At 37.1% G+C, this 19,249-nt stretch overlaps 1 protein-coding gene across 1 annotated transcript in view; it reads left to right on the forward strand.

Moving 5' to 3' along the window:
- The first annotated feature begins 10,142 nt into the window (after positions 1-10,142).
- The window catches only part of LOC106875523 (F-box only protein 9), a 34,035-nt gene continuing 24,928 nt past the window's right edge, over positions 10,143-19,249 (forward strand). Inside the window, exons 1-2 of the mRNA XM_014923717.3 lie at positions 10,143-10,253; positions 18,032-18,331. Of these exons, the coding sequence (XP_014779203.1) occupies positions 10,251-10,253; positions 18,032-18,331 (303 nt within the window). The 5' untranslated portion in view covers positions 10,143-10,250. The remainder of the gene's footprint in view (positions 10,254-18,031; positions 18,332-19,249) is intronic.

Raw genomic sequence — 19,249 nt, forward strand, 5'->3', positions numbered from 1 at the left:
ATGGAGAAAGCTCAAAACATCATCTCTATAGGTATGTTATAAAAAATATATAAGAAATCTAAGTAAAAAGTATAGAGAGATAAAAAGCTTGTACATAGACACAAATATAGAAAGCAAGTCCTATCAGTAAACTCGGAGGGACCAACAACGTAGCAAATATTTAGCCACATGTGGACATGATCCGAAAAGAACTGAACTTTTCGGATCATGTTCACATGTGGCTTTATGTTTTCGTTTCTCATTGTGTTTAACGTTTTTTTTTTTTTTTTTTTGTGATGTTCTGTACCCATATATGCATGTATGTATACATATAGATGTAGGTATGTACATATATGTATGGATATATGCATATGTTTATATATTATTTATATTATATTATCGAATGCCACAATCTGTTTCCAAGTAAGTTATATATATATATATATATATATATATATATATATATATATATATATATATACGATGGAGGGAGTGACATGTGTGGCACGAACATTTGATCACTATTAACAAATCATTTGTGAAGGTCGTTCGGCAAAAACTGAAAACTCATACGTTGTCTTCGACGGGATGAATTGTAAGAATCTTTATGAAATCCTTTTAAAAAGATTTCAATTAAGGATTGACCTAGTATTAAGAACATATTTTGAAAAGATCTCCCGTGTATTATAACAAGTATCTACAAAGGTGAATACACAAACGTTAACAAAACAAAAAAACTAGTTAAAACTTCAAACTTTTCAGTTCCAGGGGAGGCCACTGGAAAACACGTTCAAAGGGAAATAACTAGATAATTGCCGCGTTCAGAATTCTATTTGTCAGTTGCCTTTCCAAGTGTTAGAACAATTGAATAATCGTTATTTCACTTACATCTGTTAGAACTAAAGAGCTATTTCAGTCTCTCTCTCTCTCTCTCTCTCTCTCTCTCTCACACACACACACACTCAACACCTATGCATCAATGGTCTGATTATCTCTCCTGTCCCACAATGAATGCTACAAATACCTAGGCATGGATGAAAACCTATCAAACGAAGGTACTGTAAATAAAGATAGAGTGATCCGAAAACATTATGCCAAACTTAGTAAAATATAGAAGTCGGAACTTCCCTCTACAATAAAACGATATCTCAATATGTATTTGCAGTGCCAGTGTTGATTTGGGATACAGATTGGTCTGCAGAGGAAATCCACCCCAGTGATGTTAAAACCCGCAAAACATTGACATCAACTGGAAATCTCCATAGGGATGGTGATATCGACAGGCTCCATCTAAGAAGACTTAAAAGAGGTAGAGCCTTAAGATCAGTGCTGACGGCACTTCCAAAGCAACAGCAACAACAATAAATACATTAACTTAGTGCTGAAAAGTGAAGAAAACAACATCTTATGTGTCGGCAGCGAGCTCCTCGGGAAACACTCTTGTCCTGATGACCTCCCATGTAACCTCAAAACAGCCGAACTACCATACCTCAAAGAAGACCTACATGTGAAACGCTTAGCCTGCATAAAAAATAAGAAACAAACAAAAAACTATGCTAGGGTATGTTTCCTGAAGACTTGAAGAATATAGTAATATCCTTTCTAGTATAGGCACAAGACCTGAAATTTGGGGGTAGGGGACTAGTCATTTACATTGAACCCATTGTTTCACTGGTACTTAATATATCGACCCCGAAAGGATGAAAGGCAAAGTCGACTCCAGTGGAATTTGAACTCAGAGCGTAGTGACGGGCGAAATACCGCTAAGCATTTCGTCCAACGTGCTAAGGATTCTGCCAGCTCACCGCCTTCGAAGAAGTTGGTAATATCGACATGAAACGAAGTCTTTCTTGGTCTCAAGATCGCTGCATCACATTATACTTCGAAGGCTATGCATTTGGAATCCAAGAACAGGAGATTGCAACTAAGTGCCTAATAAACAAAAGAGACAGTGAAGCCCTTGGTGGTCGAAGGTGCAATCAAAAATGTTGATTGTCATATTTCTGCGAAAGACTTGGTTTTGTGAGTTCATGCCTAACTGGTAGTCTGGATAAGCTTGGATTTTCAGAAAAGGTTATCAACCAATTAACTCGCACATTACAAGTAGTCTGTAGGTGGAACAATAAAAATATGCAAGACTTTTCTCAAGCTTAAAATGTGACATTGTTTTTGTTATTTACGACGGAGCTGTGTATCTTTGTTAGAAACCGGCTCCTTCTTCAAAGTAAGAATTTAAATAATTAAAGTATAAGAGCATGCATGTATGCATACATACATACATAAAGTCTGAATACGGATGTTAACATAAAGCTAAAGATCAGCGAAAAAGAAAATACCTACGCTGGACTATTGAGAAATTTGCAGTTACTCTGTCCAGGTTACAAGTTCTAGTTTATACCTGTAATTATTGAGGCACTGAGATACGTAACACACTGCCTAAATACCAATCTTGAGAAATTAAGGTTCTCAAAACCAGAAAGGAGAAACTGATTCGAAGACGACAGATCCACTGGAGCTATAAAAATTTGTAAAACTTTCCAGGAGTTTATCATTAAAGTATATATGAGTATGTCTAGACATGCAACTATATGCATTAGAATACATGCATAAAACAAAACATACAAATCTGCACATACATACATACCCCGTTGATGTTGAAATTCCAATGAAGGAGCCTTGGATCTAGCTTAGAAACCAGTTCTTTCTCTATTGGCAAGAAATCTTGAAATAAAACTGAATAATCACACACACACACCTGTTAAATTCGCTTTTCAGTTTATTCCTCGTGTCATTGACGAGATTGCAGTTGCGTGACAAAAATGTTGACACTCAAAGAAGTTAATCAAAATGGTTAACACTGCGTGATTAGGATAGATAAATCGTAGACAGAAGAGAGAGATTTTGTGTCGTGTGTGTGTGTGTGTGTGTGTGTGAAAACAGGAAAAAAATTTGTTATTTTACGGTATTACTTACAAATTTATTATTTCGTCTGCCGCTACGTTCTGAGTTCAAATTCTGTCGAGGTCGACTTTACCTTTCATCCTTTCGGGGGTCGATAAATCAAGTACCAGTTGAGTACTGGGGTCGATGTAATCGATTTTCCCCTTCCCCAAAAATTTCAGGTTTTGTGTCTATAGTAGAAAGGGTTATTTACCAATTTATTTTTTCCAATGTAATTACTCTGAAAAATATATTTTCCACTGTTTTTCACTTATGCATATCTCACCGATTCGATTTGTCATCAAAGGAATGTTGGACTAATCGAAGTTAATCTCTTTGGTGAGGCGTTTGGGAAACGCTATTTTAATGCATCCTAAGTTAGAATGAATTTTAGTAGAAAATTTCTAACAAATTATTGATTTCTAAAATAGGAACAAGTCCAAAAATTTTGGTGAGAGGTATAGTCCATAAAATCATGTCACTTTATTTTATTGAGTACGGTGTAACGGTAAAAGATATCTGTACGTCGGGATTACCAGATGTAGCGGGTAAAATGTAGCCGTCTACCAAATGTAGCGTGTAAATGTAATGCTTGTATGTAACGCTTGTTGATGTGAGGTTCTCACGATAGAGGTACCAGTGAATAACATCGAAAAAGAAGGAATATTATTTACATGTTAGCGGCAAGTGGTTAGCGTTCCTCAACCGGGGTTCCCGACAACCGTAGGGTTCTGCAAAAGGCTTCTAGGGATTCCGCGAGAAAGAGTGAGTTAAGCTAATGTGTCGAAGGGAGCAAAGAAACAGGAACATCCAAGAAGTAGGTCGCATCTGAAACAAAGGACTGACCTCTCAGTGACAGGTAAAAGATCGTAGGTCAAGTGTTTGCTATACATCATCCAGTATGGAAATGCAAAAACAAAGGAATTTGAGAAATGCTTCACAAGCAACAAGCGAGTAGATTCAGTTTCGAATCACAGGCAGTGCCAAGTGAGGTCCTTACACTACTCTCCTAGCTTATTTAAGTTATAACGACGTGATGAAATGCAAATTTAACGGTGGCGGGATTTGAACCAAGTCGTTGCTGAATACAGCCAGGTTTGTGTCCGGCCTAGTAACGATTCTGCTAATCCGTCAAAAGTTTCTGAAAACCACGTAAACTTGCTCTCTAGGCGTTCATTATTACTTCAGCCTGTGCTGATTATCTCACTTTTGGGCTTCCGTTTACTTTGGCATATTCAAGATAAAGTTGAAGGGGGGGGGGAATCAATCAAACACATTTACAAGAGAAACATATCAACATAGACAAGCAATAAAGAAACTTATAAAAACAGATACAGAAGGGTGCTACTTTGGCGTGTGATCTACAACTTAAAGGGCGATTACTTTAGGTTACTTTTCAATTTCTAAAGGAAAAACGGGGAAATGTTGATTAACTGATGCACCTTATCATAAGAGAAAGATTGAAAAGGATTTTGTTATTTAAACCAGTACAACAGGAAAAAAAAAACCATTTCCGGTTCGGAGAGACCGATAAGTTTGACAGCCGCAATTTTTGTAACGTAAAGTTAGCAAAATATTTCCGTTTTTCCCTTTTCTTCGAGCTTCTTTCATTTCTTCACTACAATGATGACATGGTACAACATTTTTTTCATTATCTAAAAGGCCATTTCTTCGTAAAAATGCAACTGCCTTCGTCTCGTCGCTGATCATATTGTAAAAATCTTTAGCCAACATCTTAAGGATTTTTAGAAAAGTAAACTAAAAAGTAACCTAAAGTAATCGTCCTTTAAGTTGTATATTACACGCCAAAGTAGCACCAACTGAATTGATTTAGAAATAATTTATTGAGAAACCAAGAGTGATGAGCGACAGTTGTTATTGAATTAAAATTTTATTTCATTTGATAACATTAAAAAAATAACATCAATAATTGATGATAAAGTGTTATAAAAATAATGTGTAAATCCAATATTGGCACTGAAATACTATCAAAATCTTTTTTAAAAAATAGGAGATATTAATTTTTCTAGAGTGTATTTCACAGTAATATACTATGTTATGAAATAATGCAATTGGGTACATAAACGGATAGTTGACTGATATTTATTCTGTTTTAGTGCACTCCAGAGAGATGAAAGGTAAATATGATACCTGTAACACATGAGCTCACAACGTAAAAAAAGACGTCACGGACCATTGTACTCTGCTGTTCTCTTGTCACTTTCAAAAGTTGAATTCATTGTATGTGTACCTGTGACGACAACCTTAACGGTACGTTCTCTATCTACGATGTTTTTTCATCACAGTTCCAGTTTACCATTGATCCATAGTTTACTTTAAAACAAAACAAACAAAGCATGTTGCTTCTGAATAAAATCATTAGTGATTTGAACTTTCGAAAATTTTTCATTATTCTGAAGATAGAGGTTTTCATGTTTGATTATAGGTTCACAGTCACATATAATTACGTATTACTTCCAAACTTGTATTATTTCAGAGCCGTATTTCACTTCAAGGTTTCTTTGGTGAAATCCTTCGATGACTTGTTTTTAATTTCCTTGCTTGTAATTAGAACGTTGCAGATTACCATCATTATAAAACTGGTAATATAAAAGCTTTTGGAACGCAGTATTCCGCTGAGCTTCATAGATTAAATGACAAAACCTCATTTTCGAAGTTTTTGTTTTAACAAGCTGATTTCTGTTTAGAAATATTTAGAGAAAAGAAAAAGGATTTTTTATTCATGCTTCCACTGATTGAGGTTTCAGTTACCTTTCTAAGTTTTTGAACAATTGAATGATAATTATTTCAATTATATCAACCTCAAAGCACTTCTAAGATCGTGTCATTTGTATTTTCTATGACAAAATGTTCACTGTGAAATTGACAAAAAAAAAACAAAGCTCTTAGTTTGAACAGTTGGCTGTTGATGTGAACTTCATATCAAATTTCTTCTAGTGTAATATTCTTCTCTGCATATGATGTGTATACCAATTGCAGGTGAAAGAACAAAAGTTCAGCTGGAATATTTAGACTCATAGTTTCTTCAGCAAAGTGGTTCCTACTATTCGTTATCTTTTACTATAATAGCATCAAAATATTAATGAAGATTTTCAAGACAATTATTATTATCTCCCTATCAAAAATTACTATTTTAAAACTAATTTTGTGCATTCTTCGTGTTATTTCTTAGCTCATTCAAACAAAGGGAATCCGATGACTTGCAAACTTCATGGTTTTGTCTGGTCCACAGTCATAGGGCATTCTACGTTATGTCATTTCACTTTGTTGTCTCTTTGGTGGTAAGACAGTCGAGGCGCAATGGCCCAGTGGTTAGGTCAGCGGACTCGCGGTTTCGATTCCCAGACCGGGCGTTGTGAGTGTTTATTGAGCGAAAACACCTGTAGTAACGCCTGCGCATGCGTAGTCTTACGCATGCGTAAAATTAAACAAGCAAGCGTTTCCAGCTCAATTCATTCTCTTTCTCGCTGGCCAGCGATTGAGCAAGGACGTGTGTTTAAAGCTGTCTCTACATCTTTCGGTCTTATACTAGACAGCTCGTTATTCTCACCTCTAAAGATGTATAACTAAAGATATGTATGTTTATCACCTAAATAAATGTTGTTTGAGTTGTTTAGTCTGGAGTTCAGCGTTCCGTCTATTTCTTCAATTTTATAGTAGAAAGTCAGGTATACAATCTAAAGATGTATAACCCACTTTCTACTAAAGTGGTGACCCCCGACGAAGAAAAAACGCAGCATGAACTACGGATTACCAACATATAACTGGTGAACCTCGACTAAAGAACAAATACGGCCATGGAGACTGACTCATTACCAACATCTCCAACCATAGTCAACACGACTCAACAAGCGCGGTTTTTTTTCTCGCCTCTGTTGGAGTGGATATTTTCCACTCACGTTAAACAGACAGGAATTGCAGCCTGCGACTTTCCAATTGTGTACTAAAAAAAAAACTTGGTATAAAACTCTCGTGTACTGACTTTTTAACTGCTGTGATATCTCACACACATATAGACGGCCTGTTTTTTATTATGTTCTTATATGTCGCATTTCACACTCTCACATTACACATACATCTTTTATGCCACACAATAACTCTTGTCATTCATTTCATACGGTCGTTCTTTCATCTTGAGTTAAGAAAATTTTTCTTCGAGGTTTTCGCTAATGGTCGTACAGAAATTGTGTCTGTCGATCGTTCTGTAAAAGCGTACCTCTTCAAACACTCATCACCAAACAGCCTTTTTCGCCACCAGCGTCGTGCGCCAACCAAGATTACCACCGTGACGACAACAATTACTACTATCAATTACAAGCATTCCCCCCGACGTCGCCAAGTTTCAACTGAATCATTACCACTGTCAATCTCATTACCACCACACATACAGAACACAGCTATAGCAGTTCCTGCGCCGACGTCTTCATCAATGTACTCTATCTCGGTGTTTTGGGATTTTTCGCAGTCTATACTACAGACACTTTCACTTGTTCTGTGTTTTTTTTCTCACACACACACTTGTGCACTCATACATTTTCTTTCCTTTCCTGGAAAACAAACTCTCAGACTTTTACATCGCGTGATTCCAGTTTCCTGGACAGTTGTCATCACGGTTGTTTTGTCATTGTCATTTCATTTATATGTTGCATGCATATGTATTTCACAAGTGTACATTTCATTTCTTTGAATTTTCTTTGTGTGTGTTTGTACCACATCTTGTGGGTGGTTTTTCAGTGGCCATCCTGCCTCAGGCGTTTTAACAGATTTTATTTATCGTGCGTTTCCGCTCTGGCGAGGGAGCTCTGTAGTAACGCCTGCGCATGCGTAGTCTTACGCATGCGTAAAATTAAACAAGCAAGCGTTTCCCGCTCAATTCATTCTCTTTCTCGCTGGCCAGCGATTGAGTAAGGACGTGTGTTTAAAGCTGTCTCTTACATCTTTCGGTCTTATACTCGACAGCTCGTTATTCTCACCTCTAAAGATGTATAACTAAAGATATGTATGTTTATCACCTAAATAAATGTTGTTTAGTCTGGAGTTCAGCGTTCCGTCTATTTCTTCAATTTTATAGTAGAAAGTCAGGTATACAATCTAAAGATGTATAACCCACTTTCTACTAAACACCTAAAGCTCCACGAGGCTCCGGCAGGGGATGTTGGCGAACCCTGCTGTACTCTATCACCACAACTTTCTCTCACTCTTACTTCCTGTTTGTTGTGCCTGTAATTCAAAGGGTCAGCCTTGTCACGCTGAATATCCCCGAAAACTACGTTAATAGTACACGTGTCTGTGGAGTGCTCAGTTACTTGCACGTTAATTTCACGAGCAGCCTGTTCCGTTGATCGGATCAATTGGAACCCTCAACGTCGTAAGCGACGGAGTGCCAACAACAACAACGGTAAGACAAAATCCATCGCATTGCCTAATATGGTCAAAATCAATTCATTTCTAAGTGATGGGATATCAATTCAAGTCGGTGACCAATGTGAGAAAAATAATTTGAGAGAGACAAATTGGCCATTGACATGTGTAACAATACAAGTAAATAATTTTACGAAGTTGTCATTTAATGCCAAGTCAGCAGAGACAAGATCAAAGGTGTTCCAGTCACTCCCCCCCCCCCCCCCCCCGATGCTTTCGCGGATTCCCACGATTCTCTGTCACCATTCAATTTCATTATTGTGAATGCGAATTGGGAGTTTGAGTCATTGTGAATCTTTCATTAGCTGATTTCACAACCATGGACGCCACCCCAATGGATACGTTGCAGTGACTCTCCAGATAGAGCTTGGTGATTTTTGCGCTCAACATCAATTTGAGTTCTTCCATCACCTCTTCACAATCTGCCATGCTACAGTCCCAAGATTTCACTGTTTCCCTGGCAGGGTGTCTGAACGGGCGCTAAACCTTGCCAACCGACAGCCCGCAACTATGTAGGGTACGGTCGTCACTCCGTGGGGTATTTTCAAAATACCCACATACCCGCAGTCATATACACATTCTTTCATTTATTTATTTATTTGCCAGATATAGTATATATGGTCACTCTGCTTCCAAACATCAAAATGTAATTGAGGAATTTTTGTAGCTGGTCGACTGACTGCATATTTTAGGAGGTTGAGTTTGCTATAGAGGAGTTTATTTGTTCGCTCGGATTTTACGATTTTGTCTTATACCTGTTGTTTTATTTCGGACTACCGTTAATAGGGCATATTTATGATTAAAAGCATTTCAAACTGTGATTCTGACTTTTAAGGGGTATGTTGGACTTCATCAAATGTTTCCCGAAGATTTTTTTTAATTCTTAATTATCAACTAACAAAGGGTTTACGGGAAATGTATGTTACCTGTTAATTTTGTTTATACTTAACCACTAGCGTAGCTAGAGTGTGTGCCACCCTAGCTATGCTACCACCCCACTAGCTACGCTAGGGACACAACTTAACTCCGTTGCTTCATTGTAAAAGCAGAAAGAGAAATCAACGACTATAAATAAAAACTGTTTACAATAGAAATACTCGTTTTTGTTGAAGAAAATAGCAAAAGAAAAGAAATAGAGCTAAGTGTACTTTGTTGTTGTTTAACCCCGGGTCAGCTCTGAACGAGGGTGTTTCAGCCAATACAAGAAGTTATTCCTTCTTTTTCTTTTTCAAGACAATAGGGTAGTGTGGTGTGAAGCAGCTACTACAAGCAGGTCAAGCAGTTACAACCAGCAGCTACTACAAGCAGGTCAGATAGATTTGCTTTCGTTCTTCCAAGAGAAAATAACAGCCAAGTACCAGAATGGATTTGGTATTCAAATAAGGAATGCTAGATGTGAATAAGATTTTAATAAGAGATTAGAACCAAAAAGATCACTAGTGGTTTTAAGATTTCGCAATCACGGTTTGATTATGCTTCGCTGATGAGGTCTAATAATATCGAAACGTTCAGCGTTGCCACCACACAGCTAAAGCTGTTCGTCCTTCACTGCATTCCATAATTAATTTTAATTAAAATCTTAACTTTCAAGAGAATGATTGTTCTTATTACTAAGGTTCTAATTTTAATGAAATAGAATTTTTGATTTATTATACAAAGCTTACTAGCACCCACATTACTATGAAGTTTTTATATGCAACAGGCGTTTTTCGCAAAAAGTGGAAGCGCCTCTCATGAAGTACTAAGTTATCTCCCTTGATACATATTGCGTTTCAAGTAGCGAATTACAAAATGGCGGCTGTACGAAGAGCTAAAATGTTCCAGTGTCCCGCCGTAATTTGTTATTCTTTCCGTGAACTAACCGTCTGAATTCGATCTACATTTGTAGAATGGTGAGTTGATATATCTATTCAATTGGTATTTTATTCTCTAAATCATACTGACGCTATTTCATTATTTATTGTTTTAAATATTATGTCTCTCCCCAGATCAAATTGTACCCATATGTGCGCGTGTGTATATATGGAAATACAACTCTATGTAAATGTACTATAAACACACACATACGCTCACCTTGCATCTATCTACTTAACTACCTACACTAACTTCTTACCCACCTTGACACCTTCCAATATGTCGTTAGTGTGGCATCCTCTGTTTAAGCACAAATGACAATGCATATAACTTATATAAGCAGGATTTCATTCTAAAAGGCTTCCTTGGACCCACCTCTCTGACATCTACACTTTTTTTCTTTGTTGTTTCACTTTTTTACTCTTTTGTCGTCTTGTTCTATAATTGTATGACTTTATATTTATTACTTACGGAAAGACATGATAGCTTGTCGGTTTGTTCACAGCTCTACCGGCTGAACAACTACAATGGGTCAACAAGTGAGCCTCTATTTAATCTTTCGATCTGCGAGAATTAGCAGCCAAACCTCGTTTAAGTCTCCGTGCGCTCTTAAAAACTGAAGGACAGGACACATGGGCTAAGGAAAGTAGTCCTAGGTAAAAAAAAAAAAAAAAAATGGGGTGGCCATGCTTTTGATCATAGGTCTGCTCAATCAGGCTGACCTGCAGCTGAACAACACGCCAGGCCATGCAAACTTGTTCGAGGGAACCTCTGTGGTCGCTCGACATACTAGACAGTCACCAAATCTCCTTCAAAGCCTTCAAAAGGATACACTGGATAATGTCTTACATGCCCCTAAAAAGACGGGATAGTCATAGAATGTCTTTAATCGTAAGTCAATCCGGATTGACCTGGGGGCTAAACAACAAAAATACCTTTTTCGAGAGAGATAGAGAATCTCTATGTAGTCTAATAGCAGCCAATTCTTCAAATTGCACTTTAACGTCTTAAATAAAGAAAAAACAACCGCGTTAAATCATGTAGTCCGTCATAACCCTAAAAAAAGAAGGGGGATCACAGGTAGAATTCTTTTGATCATAAGTGTGCTGGATGTCGGGGTTGGCTTGTTGCTAAACAACAGTAGTAATCACCTTGTTTTTATTGTTTATTTTCGCAACACCCACCCCTTTAAGAAACGAAGTTGTACAACGCTAACATTATCGATCGATCCATTTATGGGCAGATAAAAAAAAACTATTGTTGTCATTGATACTCATTTAAAAATAAATTTAACATTTTATATTAAATGAAGAGATTGCCATTATCTGTCTCTCCCTTCGCTCGCTCACGATCAACTTTCGGTGGAGGTAAAGAATATGCACACCACCCGTTTTCGGCGTAACCCTAACTCTAAGCCCTAACCACCTGGTGTGCGTATTCTTTACCTTCGCCCAACTTTCTTGTTTGTGTCACCTTATTACTATATCTCCTCATATATCAGTTCTAATAGTCTCTTACCATATTTTCTATTTCTCTCACTGTCTCTCACCCTGTTATCAATACTCCTTCTCTCACATATTAACTTATTCCCTTTATCCTCTTACTAGATCTTTCTCCTTTTCTCTAATACTTTTTCATATCCTCTCTCCCCCTTCTCTCTACTAGTTGCTTTTATCACAAGTTCTACACAAACGCAAAACAGTACGAGTGAATTTCATATTTGAAATAACAAATTTCCTTCATGTCTGTGAATAATGTAGTGCGAAACATTAACAGCGATATATGCTTTTATTATACTACCGTGCTGAGCTTGCGATTCTGGCATAAATACTACTAAGAAATAAGTGTAGGAGGGAATAATCATTCGTTTTAAGTGTCTAGGGGCGATCTTTTTCGAGAAGCGAGCCGCATGTGACATTTTCTCATCATCAGGTGGGTCGCACTAGTAAAAAAAAAAAAATTATGATAGGCGTGGCATTGCGGAATTCGCGCGAGCTGCACTTTGTTTATGATTGATTAAGAAAATGAAAGAATGAACTCGGTAAATCGCGCCATAAAGAAATGAAAGTTAAATAATGTTCACCAATGAAATGAAGCTGCAAAAGGGGGTGGGGATTAAGCAGCGGATGGGAGGCGGAGGGTGTACATCCCAGGACAAATGGTGTATTCACTGGAAACGAAGCTGAAGGCAAAGATCGAATCTTTCTGATTTGACGGGCAACACTTTTCATTCAGATCGGATCTTTCTGATTTGACGGGCAACACTTTTCATTTATGTTTTATGTAGTGTTTTTGGTACCGAAACACTTTCAAACTTCGTATACTTGTATATTTTGTGTTATAGAACAGATAAAAAAATTTTGTATTCGAAGTTATTTCATGCAAAAAATTGTCGTATTTTGGTAATTTCAACCAATCACGTCTATTGAGGGGAAAGCAATTGCTGCCGTGGAATGTAAACAACATGTTCTAACGGTGTCATGGGATCTTTTCCCTTGAATAAAATTAGTGCCGTAGTTTGTCAACAACAACTTTCGGTGGTACTGTTATTTTTGACATCGTTTGTGCGTTCGTGTTTTAGAGTTAGGGTTACGGTTAGGGTTATGATTATTTTTGCCATAACCTCACTCATAACCCTAACCCTAACACCAACCCTAAAACCCTAAACCCTTACTAGGGAATAATGATATAATTAAACAGGGAATAACACTTTTGACACCGGCAAAAATTATTGTTTACAAAAACAACAGTAACTGTATTCAGCTGAATAGACGTCAGTGATTGGTTGAAATACAGAAATACGACAACTTTAACATGAAATAACTTGAGATGTACAATTTTTTGTTAAGAAGGCTAAGAGAAAAAGTTGTTTTATATGACGCATTCTACCAGTATCCCAAGTTAAGACAACATGCTTGCTACATCATTGCCGTGTGTGTGTGTGCAGATGCAGGTTGTGTAGACAGAAAGAGTGCAGAAGCCCTGGATCATGTTGATCCTGCCGAAGGATTATGTCACTTGCTTTATACTATATTTTAATGAGTAAGCAGCTTAGTTGATAGAACACACCGGGGTATTCATCGTAGTGACCGGCGGAGGTTCATTCGTTTACTTTTTATCAATCGTGTTGGTGTGGGTTGGAGTTATAGATAGAGGTGAAGGGTGGTAGAAGTTTCTGGTAGGTGCCCACACTTTAGGACACGCGTGGGCAACTTATTTCCGAGAAGCGGGTTGCATGGGACATGGCTCATCATCGGATGGATCACACTGCCAAGGTAATTTTTCGTGAGGTGTGGCATTCAGAAAGTCTCGCGGGCCGCAGTTTTCTCATGACTGTCTTAGGCAAACAAACTGAAACTTTTCGTAATTATGAAGTGAACCACCTCTTCCTTTCCTGTAAAGGTGTGTATGATTATATGATTCGTAAAAATAAATGCACGCACATTCACGCGTGTTCAAGTTGATCAAAGACACAACTTTAAAAAAAAAAAAAAATCTCAAACAATACGTATTTTACTGCGAGTTTGCAACCTCCTCTCACTAAATCCCGCCCATTCCCCTTATTCTTGAACTTGCTTTAGAGCAAAAGCCTTAGTTTAACATTTATTTTTTTATATAATTTTATTTATTTAATTCATATATATATATATAAACAATATATGAGTATATGCATATATATGTACATATATGTACATACCTTCATCTACATGTACATATAGATACATAACTGGGTACATGACCTGGCAAAAGAACATGGACAAAATGATAAACAAGGTACAACAAACAAGCAAGCCACATGTTCTCTGTATTTGTGTTGTATCCATTTCTTTCTCAATCTTCGTCTTTCCATTTTCATTATATCTCTCCGCCCCCTCTTTCTCTCCTTCTTTTCCTCGTTTTTTTATTTTTTTTATTCAAATAATAAACCGCACGTAGGCATAGTATGTCCTTCAACTTGTGTTGCTATTACCAAAGTCAGCCGTGATTCGGCAAACTAGGTCATTGTAACTAACGAAAGGTATTCAAGCTGTGATCATCTTGTCTTTTTGTAATTGTTGGGCCACGTTGTTCCATGTGTTTTTGATATTACACAAAAGGGTGTGTAATTAGCGATATTTGGCTGCTTGGTTTTACAAGACGAACGACCACACAGAAACTTTCTCATTCGCTTGTTCAATTAGTGCTGAAAGTATATATATATATATATATATATATATATATATATATATATATATATATATATATATATATATATTAGATCAATATTTTATGAGCTGAGGGGGAGCCTTTACGGGAGTTGCTCGACATGCTAGAAATAGCAGTCAAAACTCCAACCCAGCCTATCGTCTTAAAAAAAAACAACACAGGATAACGTAGTTTTGAATGCATTGTGTGTAGGAAAAAGACAGGATGGTTAAGGTTTGAACACAATTGATCCAAGGTTTTACTCAGAGATGCCTTGGGGTGTTCAAAACGTACATTTTGTCTTCCAGATTTCTATGGCAAAACCTCTTCTTTTGAATACCATAGACCGAGCCCTTTTTAATGTTAACTGATCTGACAAAACTACATTTCAAAAAGAAAATTACATAGCCTAAACCTATTAATAAAATATTATTCATAAAACTTTACATGAAAATGTATAACTTAGTGCTTAAGGTGTTGCACTCACGATCACCAGATCATGGTTTCAATTTCCAGACCTGGTGGTGCAGTGCATTCTCGAACAGAACACTCCATTTTTGTTGCAATGGTTCGCTGGTGCCCTTCACAGAGGGAATACTCTAACCTCAGTCACTTATACACCGTGCAAACTAAATAACTGACCCTAATAGTCTTAAGACTCGAGATAGTAATGTTCAGGAGACTACTACATTGTTGTTGTTGACACTCCGTCGCTTACGACGTCAAGGGTTCCAGTTGATCCGATCAACGGAACAGGCTGCTCGTGAAATTAACGTGCAAGTGGCTGAGCATTCCACAGACACGTGTACCCTTAACGTCGTTCTCGGGGATATTCAGTGTGACACAGTGTGACAAGGCTGACCCTTTGAATTACAGGCACAACAGAAACAGGAAGTAAGAGTGAGAGAAAGTTGTGGTGGAAGAGTACAGCAGGGTTCGCCACCATCCCCTGCCGGAGCCTCGTGGAGCTTTAGGTGTTTTCGCTCAATAAACACTCACAACGCCCGGTCTGGGAATCGAAACCGCGAGTCCGCCGCCCTAACCACTGGGCCATTGCGCCTCCACACTACTACATTAAAGCTGCTGGAAAATGTAAAAAAAAAAAAGGGCAGAGTTTGGGTTACAAGGAGTCAGTGTCATTGTAATAATCTTTTAAACATATTCAGAGGTCTAAGTTTTAAACACAATTGTAATGAAGTGTAGTTATAAAAAAATGAGTAGGCATGGCTGTATGGTAAGAAGCTCGCTTCTGAACTACACGAGTCCAGTTTCAGTCCCACTGTTTGGTGCCTTGGGCAAGTATCTCCTACTATAGCCTTGGACCAATCAAAGCCTTGTGAGAGGTTTTGAGAAATGGAAACTGAAAAAAGCTTGTTATATATATATTTATGTATATATGTTTTTGTGTCTGTGTTTGTTCTCTACAACTACTTGACAACCAGTGTTGGTGTGTTTACACCCTGTAACTTATCGATTTGGCAAAAGAAACTGATAGAATAGGTGCCAGGTTTGATTTAAAAAATAAGTACTGGGATTGATTCATTCAACTAAAAATTCTTTAAGGCAATGCCCCAGCATGGCCACAGTCTAATGACTGAAACAAGTAAAAAGATAAAAAGAAGATAGTTATAAAGAGAGGATTTAAATAAAATTAAGTTTACTTCCTTACCACATGGTTTTGGGTTCAGTTTCACTGTGTGGCACCTTGAGCAAATATTTTCTACTGTAAGCCTTGTGAGTGAATTTAGTAGCTAAAAACTAAAAGAACTTCGTTGTATGTGTTTATATGAAAAAGTGTGTGATTGTGTGTCCTTGTTTTAATATCACAGGATAGTTATAAATGAATGTCTGTGATACATGTGATGGAGAAATATTACCTTGTTTTGAAACAGGAAGGCCTTCTAGTCGCAGAAGATCTGCCTTAATGAATTCTACTTGACCCATGCAAGCATGGAAAAGTCGACGTTAAAATGGCAATGAGAATGTTCCAGTGTGATAATTGTGTTGCACTGAAGAGGATGTTTCAAGCAAAAAGACTAAAGTGATCCTCTATTCTGTATCAGTTCTTATTCAGAGTTGCTCTCAAATGGGTAACCTACACTGTGCTTTGCAGAGTCCACATTTTGCTCATAAGTTTCATCTATTTATTTATTTTTGGGCATAGTTTCTATGGCTGGATGTCCTTTTCAACAACCACTTTACAGCATGTACTGGGTGCATTTTGTCACGTTACCAGCATTGTATTTGTACATTTGTTCATTTTACACCTATTCTTCTAAACTAACATGAGTTAAATCAGGGATTCTCAACCATTTTTCATTTTGGACCCCCTTTGGTTGTTATTTTATTTTGGTGGACTCCCATGCCCATTCAAAGTCTCAAAACTAGTTTTATAGATACTTCTTTCCAAATTCCTATTTTGTTTTTCACGAATTAACTTGTGTAGGTTGAACTATGTAAAATGTTAGAGAAAGAAACCTAGCTGTTTCTTGCAATACATACCAATACATGCATCTAAAGCAAACATTTTTCAGGCACCCTTAAAATACTATTGTGGTCCTCAATTTTCTATTTTTTTGTGTGACCCCCCCCCCCCCAATCTTCTATGGATCCTCAAGGGCCATACGGACCCCAGTTGAGAACTACTGGGTTAGATGGTGAGTTAGTTAAGGCAAGATTTTACAGCTAGATGCTCTTCCAGTCACCAACCCTCAACTGTTTTCCAAGTGAGAGTTATATATTGACTAGTAGAATATCTGTCCTTCCCAAGAAATAAAGAATACAGTTGGTAGCCAATTTGTTGAATGAAAATCATTAAAATTCTATGAAATGCTTATTGATATACAATATACAGCTGAACTTTTGCAAGAAACATCCCCCTGTACCTTTTAAATTTTGTTATTTATGTACAAAATTTCTTTTAAATTTCTATTTTAAGCATTGAAGATTACAATTGAGTGTCTTCTATAGTCTTGGGCTGACCAATGCCTTGTGAGTGAGTTTGGTGGACAGAAACTATGCAGAAGCCCATTGTGTGTGTGCATACATATATTTATATTGTGTGTGTTTGTAACTCCTCACCACTTGACATCCCCATAACTTCTAAGTTATGGGGAGAAATGGCTTGGTGGAATTGGTATTGGACTTACCTGTTTATTGATTAGAAGTTCAGTTAGATCTGCTGCAGGCACTTTGTTATTTCTGAGTTGAGCATTTTTTGTTTTTGCCATTACCTCTTCAGTTCCTTCACTCAATCGATTTCAGATCATCTGAAAATTATTATCTGTGATGATTTACCAGTGTCCCATCACAGGATGGACTTATTTCTTTTATATATTTCAAGTCATGAAACTTGAACTAAACACTGGCTTTCTAAGTTGTCATTCAAGACTCAGATGACATTTAGAAATAGTGTTGTGATTTCATCCCATTTTGGCCTTGGTCAAGTAGATTTACAATCAGAGGCTGTCTTGTACAAAGAAATAGTATATCTAGGATTTCATCTACAATGTCAAGCGACTACGTAGTGGTTCACCTCATTGGCTTGTCAATCATCTTTTTACTTCATCATTTACTTCTGAAATATTTTTTTTAATTCTGAAACTGAGATCCCCATTTTGTAATATTACAGGAAGAGGAAAACCAGTTCCCAACTCCCGGTGATTATCAACTGTCAGAGGAGGAGGAGGGTGAGGAGGAAGAAGCTGAAGAAGCAGATGGTGATGACGATGATTATGACTCCTCGAAAGCACAGCTTGATGAATTCCGCATGAAATGGCAGCAAGAGCTTTTGGGTAACCAAGATGCAGCTGAGTCAAGTGAAGTAGCCGTCCCTTGCAGTAGCAGCAGCAGTGGTAATAATAATAATGGTGTCCAAGCTACTGTGAGTCACCTGTCCAATGAGGATCAATTAGAGGCTATCAAAAATAAAGTAAGTAACATGGCAGAACTTCAAAATATTTCTTGTTTTTGTTTACTTTACTTGTTTTGCCTAGAATGTAATATGGCTCTTTTTGTATATATGCTATCAGCTAACGGTTTTATAGCCGTTATCTCAACGTGTATTTTTAATCGGTATATCTTTACTACCTCTGAAGAGATTCAGCTTTTAATGATTTTAATTTTATAAATTAATTATCTAAAGATTTCTGAATTGAAACAGCTGTCAAAGATGTTGTTATATTTTATAATTAATAAATAATTTTATTAATTACCTCTCTGTTTTCTCCTTATTCTTTATATATATATATATATATATACACACACACACACACACAAATACACATTCTACTCACTAAGTGATGGCTAACTCAAGGCTACAGCAGAAGATGATACCCAAGGTGCCATGCCATGGGATCAAACTAAAAAAAATGATGTGGTTGCAAAATGAACTTCGTAACTATGCAGTGTATCTCCATCTTTGATCTAGATCATTCTACATTTGTTCCTTTTATAATTTTTTTTCCCATACAGGCCACCATCACCACAGTCTTCTCTCCTGGTTGACTGCTAATCTTCAATTATGATAGATCTTTTGCAAGGTGGAATTGAATACAGCATGTGAAAATTAGTGAATATCAATAAGTTTTGCAATATGACCATTACTCATAACAAAATCTTGCAGCAAAGAGAACTTTTCATAGCTGCTTAGCCTATTACAATTAGCAGCCAAATTTTCACACACTTTGTTGTCTTTGATATACAGAAAGATATACTGATCACAACTGGAATGTCTGTGTCCATAGATCTGCTTGATCTGGGCTGGCCTGGGGCTAAACAACAACAATTTTGTATCATTAATCCTTTAGCATTCAAACCAGCCATTTCTGGCCCAAATATTTTACCTGTT

The sequence above is a fragment of the Octopus bimaculoides genome, chromosome 4 (assembly GCF_046866305.1).
Source record: "Octopus bimaculoides isolate indiv1 chromosome 4, ASM4686630v1, whole genome shotgun sequence".
NCBI lineage: Eukaryota > Metazoa > Mollusca > Cephalopoda > Octopoda > Octopodidae > Octopus > Octopus bimaculoides.